The 12417-nt window shown below is 46.0% G+C and overlaps 1 protein-coding gene across 8 annotated transcripts; it reads right to left on the minus strand.

The window, feature by feature from the left end:
* Positions 1-1845: 1845 nt before the first annotated feature.
* Positions 1846-9425, minus strand: ACP6 (acid phosphatase 6, lysophosphatidic). 8 transcript variants are annotated; one of them, XM_085527073.1, is made up of 11 exons: positions 9190-9390; positions 8287-8415; positions 8075-8205; positions 7463-7542; positions 7168-7273; positions 6538-6625; positions 4911-5043; positions 4104-4204; positions 2686-2781; positions 2319-2484; positions 1846-2024 (listed from the first exon to the last, which is right to left on the minus strand). In XM_085527073.1, exons 7-11 carry the CDS (start codon positions 4974-4976, stop codon positions 1884-1886), a joined length of 570 nt encoding a protein of 189 aa, XP_085383199.1. In that variant the 5' UTR covers positions 4977-5043; positions 6538-6625; positions 7168-7273; positions 7463-7542; positions 8075-8205; positions 8287-8415; positions 9190-9390; the 3' UTR covers positions 1846-1883. The 8 variants fall into 8 exon arrangements, 7 of the variants coding, with proteins under 7 accessions (XP_085383199.1, XP_015735227.2, XP_015735221.2 ...); XR_014938724.1 differs by lacking the exon at positions 7463-7542 and having other exon boundaries at positions 8287-8418; positions 9190-9425; XM_015879741.3 differs by lacking the exon at positions 7463-7542 and having other exon boundaries at positions 8080-8205; positions 9190-9420.
* Between the last annotated feature and the right edge of the window lie 2992 nt (positions 9426-12417).

Genomic DNA, 12417 nt, shown 5'->3' on the forward strand with positions numbered 1-12417 from the left:
CTCGGTATGAAAGAGAAGGGTAAAGCAGAGTTGGGTGCAGAGAGTGGTGCAGAAATCTATGAGATGAGTACAAATAACCTGTTCAGAGATTCCTTCCTAGCTGCTGCCAAGAAGCTGGCTTGTTTTTATGTAATCCTTTGCTGTTGCAATAATGTATTTCAGTACATTTCAGTATGTTTTCCTGCCTAGAGCAATTAGATTATTTTAAGTGTGAGCGCAATGCCCTCTAACAGTCATAGGTGCACTAGAAAAGCTTGTGCTGCTGCGTTCTGTTGATCTTGAGTGTGTTGCAGTTTCTGAGTGTTGCAACTGCAGTTGCCACTTGATTTTGCTGGGATATGCTCTTGGCTCTGGTTTCAGAATGTGCATGAATTCCTGCTTTGCCTACTGCCACAGCTCATGCCTCAAATAATGTTCCTTAATATCCCCTTTCCAAAGCAGGGCCATGTCTTGCCAATGGTTTCCAATCATATACCTCCTGTTTCAGTCACTGCTCTCCATATGCTTCATACCGTGCCTAAGAGAGAGCTTGATTAGAGCAGATCACGGTGTTCTTTAAGCAAGGCCATTGATTTTTATATAACGGTGTTATGGTTTTAGGCTGTATAAAAGAACTCAGTGGAAAATGACAATGTTTTGTTCGCTTTTTTGACAGCTTCTAACAGCAGCTCAGTGAGACCTCCAGTGATGTATTTAATATTCAAATTATTCTGTTCATTGTGCGCAGTGTTAACAAGTAACTGTGGTGGGGGCAGCCTAAGGGAAGAGTAGAATTCAATCCAGCCCACTCTTCTTGGGAGAAGGTGGCCAAATGCCTGCCTGCCATCACCTGTCTGTTGATGGTTCACTTTTAACATTGCTGCAGTCTGTCTAAGAGTGGTCCCCCTGTTTTAGCCTTTGCACTTCCCCAGGAAAGTAGGATCTGAGTTTTATTTACTGAGAGAGAAATTTTGGCAACGTTGTGGTACTTGTACTGTCCTTTAGGAAAAAGCCTCAGCATCACAGCTAGAAGTACTTCTGTTGGCTATGCTGGTAATACTCCTGGTTCAGCAAGTGCAAAGTACAAGGGCTGCTCCAAAGATAATGCCTTCTGTTTTATTATGTTATCAGAGGTGGATGTTGGTGATACAGCAGCAAAGGTTGAACCTTCCCACCAATACTCCTTTATGTTTTGTTGCTTCATAACAGACGGCAGCAGAGGGTTACGTAGACGCAATGCTGCCCACAGCTGAAGTTAGTAGCAGCTCCATGGACTTCTTTGTTTAAAGCATATTTAAACAGAGTTCACCAAGAGTGCCTGTTCTCGTACTTTGCCCACTGTGGTTGTTTTGCATGTTCACTGTAGAATTTCCATAATTACAGGATTGTAGGGAAGAACTCAGGAGTCTTACTGTCCCTTTGGAGAGGTTTTGTATGCACAAAAGTGCACTTGAGAAGAGGAGGTAGCTATGTGATTTGGGAGGTTCGTCTATCTGCAGCCTGACAAGAAAGGGAAAAGCACAGGAGCTTCTGCAGCTCTTAATTCTGGTAACACAAAGCAAGCTGGGCTTCATCTCACAGTCCCAGCATATGATGAGCTGTTATGTTTTCACATATTCCTAAGGCTGCAGGGCAGTTCAAACAAGGCTCTTCTCTCCCTTGCTGTTTTCAGACTCTCTGCCTTTGTATGGCTGTCTCAGAAGTGAACTTGAGCCATTTTGTTATTCGGTTTCCTTCCTCTTGCTGCTAATGGTGAAACGTGACACTGTGCCACCCTGTGTCTGATCAGAAAAAGTTCCCTCATCTGAAACAGCTTTACAATAGGGAAGGGTGGCTGGCAAGAATACAAAGAAAAATAGTCCAAGATTCCGATGATATCAAACTATTTAATTTAAGACAACTGTTTACAAGTCACTTTGCTGATTCCCGTCTGTTTGAGAGCACAGCTTATTGTATTCCTCTGGACTGACTGAGTACTGCGAAAGAACTTCTAGAAATTCTTCTAGTGGGCAGAGTCCTGCTCTGCATCCTTTCACCATTTGTTCCTGCAAAGAGACAAAATCACAGACCTCATGCACTGCTAACTTCGTTGTTAATCCAGATGCAAATCCAGATGCATTCTGCAGCAATGAAATAAGCTGGCTGAAGCAAGCCCTTGTGTGAAGTCACATTAGATCAACGGTCAGCTCAATAGAAAAGATACCTTGGCTACTATGGATGCGCTTTATGAGTCTCACTCTGTTATTTAGCTTGACAGCATGCTCAAAACAAATCTTATTTCACTGCCTTACACAGATGTAGGGCAAAACCAAAAGCTCGGGATTCCTATGGGATCTCACCTCTCCATGGTAAGACACGCGAACAAACCACTCTTTGGACTGCCGGTGCTGATAGAGTTCGAGGGTCACATCTGCGGCGTAAGGGGGCCACTTGTGATCAAAGGTGCCCAGGGCCATCAGGAGAGGAATAAGGGTAACATCATGAGATGCATACAGAATGAGCTTTCTGATTAAAACAAGAGAAGGAAGAAAAATAATCATCCTAAATAGTTTGCTGTGTTTCTCCATGGATAGCCAGTACCGTTTATGCTTTTTCTAGCAGACAAGCACTCATTCTCCCTATCCACCCAGTGAACATCCCTCTGAACTGGTTTTTCACACTGACAGCAAGTCAGAGTTTACAACGATTAGAGGGAGAGATCTGTACCTGGCCTTTTCAGCTGGAGACGAGGGATCTGCTGCTTCTCTAATGTTCTTCTGTAAGGTATAGAAAAGGAGACCAACACTCATCTGAAGAACTTCTCTATAAAAGAAGCAGAAATAAATCTACTTTTTAACCTTTGAATTACTTAATTTCAAATGAACACTTGGAAACCTGCTTTTCTGTCACAAATTGATAATGTGTATTGAATACAGCTAAGAACTATTGAATGTGATCCCTATGGTTACGTTTTCTTCCAACAGTCACTTAGTCACAGTAGAGATTCCAACGTGACTGCAGATTGGAAAGGGAGAAATGCTAACAAGCCAGTCTCAAAGATGTGGTATGTTAAAAGGAAAATCCAGAAACTCCTTGATGTTCTCTATCCTACTTTGTTTCCCTGTCTGTGATTCTGGAAGCACAGATTTTACCAGGGAAGATGACAGTAGCTGACTCTAAAAGAACAACTGAAGTGTTGGGTGCCTTTGGGAGAATGAATAAGGAAGGTACTACTTTGGTGGTGGTGGTGTTTAATATTGTTGTCTCTGTAGAAGAGGAGCTCTTCAGATGACTTCCATAATGAACCTAAGTGGGAATGGGAGTGTGACTGTGGCTGTACTGGGTATTGTGGAACTGGGAGAAAAATCATTCAATGCTTGAGATTTCTAATACAAGTTAAATAAAAGGCTACGGCCAAGTGTCCTACCAGAAAAGGCAGCCCAATGCCACCATCTGAGGACAGATGACTATGGCAGCTGGGATGAATTCCAGAAAGCTAATGCTAAGTTAGCAACTCCACCACCGTTACAAAACAATGTGAAACAAGTAATTAACTGCATGTAGCAACAGGTCTTTTGCAAGTTGTTACACGTGTGGAAGGCCTGGCATCACCTTTTCCTCGAGCATCTACACTTTGCAGGCCAGCTGTACAGGTGCCATCTCTGGAATAAACGTACCTGGTTGGAACTCAAATCGTAGTTGTGTGTCTGCAAGGACAGCCTTGCCTTGTGCAGCCTCAGCACTCAGACTTGAAAAATTTCCCACACTATCCTGCTTTTGCTTGTAACACAGGACCACTGATGCCACTTTAGCAACTGAACCATTCACTGCTTGCCACGGTGGCTTGCTCCTGTTCCTTGGACATTACTCCCTCCATGACTGCCAGCAAAGCAGGACCTAAGTACACATCTTGCCTCCTCAGTATGAGCTCCTTTGTCCTAGATCATATTCCTGATTTAAGGCACTGAACTCGGTGCTGGGATGGCTGAGGCACAAACCTGATGAAAGGACAATAACCTCTGATAGGGAAATATAACAAACTGGAAAGGACTCCTTCTGTCTGCCACTGTAAGCTGGCACAGCTCATTCTCCCCGGGTAACCTAAATCAACGGCTAAGTCTGGAGGCACAAACAGAGGCTATCACCTTGAACCGTCTTCCAGAACAAAAAGCAGTGAGTCTATGCACCGACGCTCGATGGTCTGCTGAAAGTCCTTCAGCACAGGGCAGCTTGGCAAACCGTGCACCTGGAAGGAAAGAAGGCAACGTAAGATCATGTTTGTTCTTTTCTAAGCCAATGCTGAATCCACGCAAACGACCGCCTTCAGAAAAAAGCTGTTCATATCATAGCATTTGCACTACTGTACACACCACAGTATTCACATGAGAAGTTCTAGTATGGTTTTTAAACACAGACACTTGTCCTATGTACCAAAAGACTGCATGTCTTTTCTTGATGCTAGATGAAGAGAGTATAACAGGCTTCAAGCTACTAGACTCGCAGCAAGACCAGCAAGTCCAATTATCAGTTGCTCCAGCAAAAAAAGGTGTATTAAGAAGAGGCACAAATGTGCCCAGCTCTCTTCCAGTCGCAGATACAATCTGGCTCAAGGGAAGTATGCTGGAACCAGAATTAAGATGATCTTGTTAGGTGCTGACTATCAAAAAGTACCCTCTTAAATCTGCGTTATGCTTGAAATAAGATGCTGGATTTCAAGGTAAGAATGTGAACAAGAGAGATGCATCTCTACAAGCAGGCAACCTCTGTTATGTTGCTTTTCAAAAGGCCAAACTACTTCTATTGACTTCCTGGATTACATGAAAAGGTACAGGGATATCCAATGGTATCAGTGAGAGTTGGCACCTCTGCTGTTTTCTCCACATGCCTGGGGTCAGGAAACAAAAACAAGGTGATGTTTCTTTATGTAACGGTGCAACAGATCACCAGCTCACCTGCTCAGCAAAAATGTTATCAAGGAGGAGAAAAAAGTCCACAGATTCATCACCATCAACACCCATCTTCTTCTTAATTGTTTTCAAGTCCTCAGAGATCGCTGGCTGTAGCTGAGCATCCTTCAACTTCTGCCTGTCAGGGAATTGGGGGAAAAAACAAACAAGCCAAAAGCTGTTCACACATCGGGCTTTTTATATCTCAGTTTTTGTTTTTTTTTGTAACTCCCAGTTCAGTGGAGCTGTGTCATATCAGCAAGGGGTAGATACACCAGAGGAGACCGAAGGATTCGTGATGATGGGAGTCTCAGTGGCAGAGTGAGGACAGACATGATGTCAGCAGTTGGCATCTACTCTCATAGAGACAAGGGAAGAAAAATCTAGATGAGATGTTAACATCTCCTATGAGGGAGCTCCCATAAGCAAAGGCTGTGTATCATCGGTTAACAGATCTCATCATACCAGAAGACTGCAAGCCTATTATCTCTGGGGAACAGCCTTTAACTACCTCTTGGAAGAAAAAAGGTTAGAAGCTTTGAACAGATTCATGCGTGGTGCGGGAAAAGAGAAATACCTACAAAATTACTGGTAGCTTCAATTCTCCTCTCTGGTAGAACCCATGTGCCTCATTACCTTGGTTTGAACTATATTTTTAACTATCAGTGCTGACTGGATACTTGAAGCTAAGCATACTGCAGATTTTTTTCTCTTACCACGATCTGCTGGGGGAGCAATTGGAAAGTTTGGTGCTTTTTTATTGTCATCATTTATTTGCCTTTTTTCTTCCTTTGGGCTGGGTCGCTGCTGCTTAATGTAGCTTAAAAAATCCACTTTGACACAGTTGCAAAATGTGCACAGTTAGTGAGATGAAGGAAAGGAGGATTTAAACCTTGTTCTCCTTTTGCAATGCTGGTGCACTAGCTGGGTCTGAATATGCTTAGGCTTTTCTGAGTTGCTTCTCATCTCACCATTGTCATGAACAACCTGTTGCCTGTAGTGTTGAGTGTTTGCAAGTGAATTCTGAAAACCCTTAGTTACCCGGGGACAAAAATATGCTAATGTACAATCCAACCAAATGGTAACATGTTTGCCTTGTTGTCTGCTTTCCACCCCATGCCCAACCTGATGTAAGCATTTATGGAATACCTGAATTCTGCAAACACCAGCATTCTTGTTATGTAGGATTTTATTTTAATTCAATAGTTTTTGTCAAATGTGTCAAGGTGGAGTATATTTCAGTTTCTTGAAGGTATAAATGTGGCAGGAAAAGATTAATTTAATAGGCCCAATGTGTTTGCACATTAAAGGTGTGTTAAAGGGTGCAGATGACATTAATTCTGTCCTGCAGCAATGCCACCGAACAGCTACACATTAGCTGGTAATGAGTGGCTGCTAATTGCACACTAAATTGAATTGGTCTTTCAAGAAAAATAAGTCTGTTTTTTTGGTTTTGTTTTGTTCTGGTGCTACTGCTTGGTATATGACTGTGCTCACCTCATGTTTTATACAGTTAGCTACCCATTCCCAATGGGCAGTGGGAAATGGAAAGAAAACGTGCTGTTTTAAATTACTGTTGCTGAAATGAAACCGCAGTGAAATCATACAGGAGGGAGGTTTGGGTGGCAATTACCTGGTCAAGCACTTCAGGCGCTGGCAGTTGTAGTAATTGGGGTAGAGGATTTCCGAGCTTGCTTCATCAGTGACAATGACAATAGGTCCTATGGAATAAGAAGGAAGACTGTGATCGCTAGTGTTATGTGTCTTTAGATTCCTTAATTCACTCCCGCAGCCTTTGCGTTCAAGCCTAATCTTGTCAACTAGCAATTCCCAGAGAGCTATCAGTAGCACAATCTCCTGTGCTTGCTACTGCTCACTCAGCATTTATTTCCATAGTGCTATCCACTGTGTGTCTTGTAATATCTCCTAGTTGCTTGTTCACTGTTTTTTTTTTAGCGTCTGTTTGCAAGTGTCAAACAAAACCTAGTTTCTGTGTCATGAAGTGCACTGATCACTATACTGATCAAAAGTGCCAGGTCACTTTTGTTATTTGTTCCTGGAACTTAATACAGAGGGAGCAGGGGTGAGATCTTAAAAATCCAGAGTGTATTTCTAGGATATACAAGTAGTTGTCAACTATCAGATACAGCTGAAAGGTACTCCAGATACTGAACTTGCGAAGGATCTTGGTATTCCTACTTCTGAGAAACTCTGAGACTCAAAGTTTTTTCAGATGTGAGAGTGCATCTTGTGAACACTGGACCTGGAACTCTTTCCTCTCTTGATTCTGAAGTGCAGTTAATGCAAACCTCCTCAGCAGATGTGAAATTGCAGCATTGATGGCAACAGATCCAAGCACCAGCAGTAAGCTACATAAAGAGAGGGAGGCAAGTGACAAATTGATAAAGAAAGTACCAAACAGGACAGAATGGGGAAAAGGGCCAGGAGCAAAGAGCTTATAAAGCAACAACCAGGAGCCAGGGAGGGTCGGGATGTGAGAGGTGTGTGCATCTAGGAAGTCTGCGAAAGGAAAGGTACTGGTCAGAAGTCTCCCTAACCTTCTTTCTGCTGTTGGTACAGCCCAGCTAGAAGGCACCGTGTGGATTCCAGGTTCCGGAAAATATTAGTGGAACGGATACTGAAAAAGAGAAAGCAGCGTGTGAGGCAGCACTTTCTCCTTCACGTGGCTGGGGCTGCAACTGGGGAGGACTTGCTGGAAGTGAGGATTCAGCTTTCATCATGGCTTTGGAAACCTGTGCTTGGGTTTCATCTCACCCTGCTGTAGATACCTTAAAATATAGACACCTCTATCTTAAGTACCACGTAACTTCCCTTTGAAGATGGTGGAGATGAAAAATGGGCACTTATCTGTAATTTTATCTCATCCTGAACCAGGTGCTCCCAGCACCAATGACGTGAGCAGCAGAAATGTGCTTCATCTCAGTGAACTTTAGACTGTGCCCCAGAAACACCTACTTCTCTTCGCTCACCATAAAAGTGCATGACACTACTGCCAATGGCTAAACCTAGGTGTGATGAATCTATCCCTAGCATCCCTGCTAGGAAGTGGGGTTCTGAGAGAGGTCTCACATGAAGCTCAGTAGAAAGTTTCCCTATCACAGCAGTACTTGCAAGCAAAGGGAAGCCCAGAAAGGTACTGAGAAACTCACAAGACCTCAGCAGGCTTAAATGCTGGTGAGAGAAAGCTGGCTTCCTCCACGTAGCTCCTCCTCAGCCTTTCCCCCAAGGCAAACATCTGCTGCATCCCGACGGTGGTCAGCTGTCCTGCCAGAGCACCACCCTGTGCACATAGAAGAGGAAGGGACTCGTTGAACCACAGCAATAACACACCAGTCTGCAGAGGGAACAGTAAGAGCCTCACCTTGAAAGTGGTTTTCCTGTAACGCTCCTCATAGGGCGAGGAAGGCTGCGGGCCACCATGGAGGTCGGTCACTGTGTAGTTGAGCTTCGTGTGAGCGGGCACCTCCAACAGGCTGGGTGGCCACTCCACCTGCTTTGAAACAAACTGCTTCAGGGCTACACGAGGGGCTCCCTTGGGCCCTAACCCTGCGCTGGACATCACCGTCTGCCACTAACGCAGTGCAAGGGCCGAACCCAGCCTTAGCTCCGCTGCCGGCCGCCTCCCCTCACACACAGAATCACAGAATTGTAGGGGTTGGAAGGGACCTCTAGAGATCATCGAGTCCAACCCCCCTGCCAAAGCAGGCTCCCTACACCACGTCACACAGGTAGGCGTCCAGGCGGGTCTTAAATATCTCCAGAGAAGGAGACTCCACCACCTCCCTGGGCAGCCTGTTCCAGTGCTCCGTCACCCTCACTGTAAAGAAGTTCTTGTGCACGTTCATGCGGAACTTCCTATGCTGTACTTTCATCCCATTACCCCTAGTCCTGTCCCCACGCACTACTGAAAAGAGACCAGCCTCACCACTAAGGCTCCCACACCTCAGGTATTTATAAACCTGGATCAAGTCCCCTCTCAGCCTTCTTTTCTCAAGGCTAAACAGACCCAGTTCCCTAAGTCTCTCCTCACAGGGGAGATGCTCCAGGCCCTTCACCATCTTTGTGGCCCTCCGCTGGACTCTTTCCAAGAGATCCCTGTCTTTTTTGTACCAATCCCTGTTCAAGCAGGGACACCCATAGCAAGATGCCCATGCCCATGTCTAGGTGGTTTCTGAAGATCTCCTCAGATAACTCCCGACTCCCTCAGCTTTCTCCCAGCTCAGAAGCGAACATCGCCTATGGCCGCCACCCCGCGTATCCTCACCGGCTCAGCCCCCGGGACGGGCCGTAGCGGGGTGCGTGCCCCATGCCGGAACACCACCTGCACCAAGCGCAGCTCCAGCTCCTGCCGCTCCCCGCACCCCGCACCCTGCGCTGCCGCCGCCCGCCGCCGCTGCGCCCACACGGCCAGGCCGCCCAGCAGGCCCAGCCGCCAGCCCCAAGCCATGGCGGCGGCACTGCCGGCACCGGACCGGCCGGGGCCGCGGGGGACGACGGGAAGCGAAGTCCCCTTGTGGGCAGCGCCCAGTAGGCGGGAGCGGCAGGCGACTACAACTCCCAGCAGGCATCGCGCCGCCCCGCCGGGAAGCTGTTGTGCGCAGGCGCAGCAGCGCTGTGGGATGGCTCAGGTTCCCGCCCCGCCCCTGGGGGTTGTGTGTGTGTGTGTGGGGAGGGCGGTACGTGGCGTCGTGTGGGGCGCGGGGTGTGGGTTCAATGTGAGCGGCTGGAAACGTCCATTTGGCAGGGTTAGGATTTCCTGCCCCACGGAGAGACTGCTGTAATAGGCTGCCCAAGGAGGCTGTGGATGCCCCATCCCTGCAGGCATTCAAGGCCAGGCTGGATGTGGCTCTGGGCAGCCTGGGCTGGTGGTCGGTGACCCTGCACATAGCAGGGGGGTTGAAACTGGATGAGCACTGTGGTCCTTTTCAACCCAGGCCATTCTGTGATTCTAATGTAGAATCACTCCTGTTCAGCACAGCAGCTCGCTTATTGCTCCCAAACAGTCCTGCAGTACGAATTGTACTTTACAGATCAAGCCCGAATCTTGTGGCGTGGGGTGAGAAGGAAGCGAAGATGCTAGATGGGGAAGGAATAGGAAAACGTAGTTAAGCGTTAGGGAGGGGGGAATGAGGGAGAGAGAGATGTGGTGCGATATAAATGAGCAGAGGTGGAGGGAGAGAAGAGGCTGGCAGCGCACTGATTTGCATTTCCATTCTAATGTTACCCTGGAAGAAAATCCCAGCTTCTGTGAAGCTGTGAAGACTGAGACTGCAGTCCCTCCTGGGGGGATTTGGCTGCTCCCGAGCAGCATTACTGTAGAGATGTATTTTAGAATATCTCACGCCACAGCAGGTGTGTGCAATTAGAGGAGAGCTCTCTGAAATAGCAGGCGGCTGTCAATTTTTTAGCAAGTGGTGCTGCCCATTTTTGCTTTGTCCAACTGTGTAGTTATTCTAAGATGCATCTTCTTTACAGATCCGTTTTCCAGGGATCTGTTATTTTCACCCTTTTGCAGCTAGACAAAGGAGCAGGAGACTATTCTAATGGCCGTAATGAGCAAACTTTGTTTCACTGAGGATAGTTAATGAGCCCTAACAAATAAGCAAGTTTCAGGAACTCTTCCTCTTGAAAGCAGAGCATAGCAGAGTGTGATGTCTCCCTGCCCCAGTCCTGTGGGGCACAGAGCATCTGTGTGAGGTAGAAGTGGTTGAATCTTACTTGTGACTGTTTTACTATATGACTTCCCCCATAAAAAATGTTCCTATGGCTGGGTTTCTGGGTTTCAAATTGATTACAAAGTGCTGCTTTACACTCTGGTCTACAACTACCTAAATCTCAGGTGCTCTAAGTGTCAGGTGCCTTGCAGTGTGAGTACTACCCGTGCAGAATCACAGGCTTCTTTACATTGCCACCAGAAGAGCCTTCACCTTTCTCAATTGTAGCACTAATGGTTCTAACTCTGTCCTGCAGCAACCAGTGACCACAGTGACTATTATAAACTAGTCAGTCTGGGCACATAAGCTGTATAGAAGTCAAAAAGAGTGGAAATTTATTTATAAATTGAGTATGGAAAGAATGCTTCCACTCCTCATTTCAGCGATCCTTTGGGGTGGAAATGACAAAGAATAAACTCCTAAATGCCACCAGACCACGCACCATTCATAGTACAGCGTGTGGGTCAACGTGTCTCATCTCTTTCCCCGCATGCTTTCGCACCATCAGTTTATTTTCCTTGCTGCCCCAGATGTGGTCAGAATGCTGCTGAGCTTTCACTGCTGCTCAGCTGCCATGTCCTGAGGTGTGGTGCTTTGAGACTGTGGCAGATGTGCTTCCCTATGGCAGCATTTAAATGTTTGGCACTTTTAATCTTTACCATCTCCTTTGCTTTTCGTGCATATGTATTACACCAAACGGGTTGGGATGATATGAAATTAAAGGAGATAATGCAAATGTAAGTGATTCCAGTTACTCTTTTCTAATCCTTAATGTGTTTGTAGTTCATTGAGCTGCTTGTTTTGTTACGCTTTCATACTCATACAGAAGTGCCCAAACCATATGTGTGTCTTCTTCCTGCTGCGGGATGGGGAGACATACCTGAAACCTGGGGTGAAATGTGTTCCTTTTGTTTGGCTGCAGGCTTAAGTTAAGTTTTGAGACTCAAGGGCAGCTTTTTATCCACTTTGCCTTCTCTGCCGAGTTTCAACTCAGTGTTAGTTAGTCATCCAGTTATTAGTTAGTTAGTCATTAGTTAGTTTAGTCATCCAGACTGGCCATTTGAATCCCTTTAGGTTGCCCGTAGTACTCTAGTCTCTTTTCTCTTTTAGTATGTACTCTTTCTTATTTGAGGATGAGCACCAGATCAAGTGGTGGGGAGCTACAGAAGAGGCCATAAAGCTCATCTCGGGGAGCTGTGCTATTTACATTCACGACGTTTCTGGCCCCACCAGCTGTTCCGCGTGCGTTATTTTCAGAAGGGCAATAATCCGCTGGAGGTCAGTGGGGTGGAACTGTGCATATACAGTGGGTGAAGGAGATCAAAACGCTTGGAAGTCCTCAGGCCTTGCCATGACGGAGAGTCAGGATCCCTGATGATTATGGCTTATGGACTGGGAGAATTCAGCGAGAGCTCTGAACGTGCTGCTTGCATGGCTAGAAGGGCTGTCTAGCTGGGTGTTTGCTAACTGTTTTCAAGAGTCATCTGTGTTTACACTGCTGGCAGGAACACCTGTTATTTTTTGAACAATAATATATATATATGTGTGTGTATTGCTGCATTTCTGCATTTATTTTTAGCCCTTTCTAAAAAACCCCGACAGGTTTGAAAGATGTTGTGGATTCTAAGTGGTGCCTGGCGGCATTGCTTGCATTGACGGTTGTCAGAATTTTCCATGATAAATCTCTGCTTTGAAAGGCTTATAACTCATCCTTCTATTCTTGGTCCTGCAGCAATCATATCCTGGGAAAAAATAATCCTTTTTTAAACTGTGTTTTT

Source organism: Coturnix japonica, chromosome 1, assembly GCF_054131305.1.
Source record: "Coturnix japonica strain WE chromosome 1, WE-NBRP24, whole genome shotgun sequence".
NCBI lineage: Eukaryota > Metazoa > Chordata > Aves > Galliformes > Phasianidae > Coturnix > Coturnix japonica.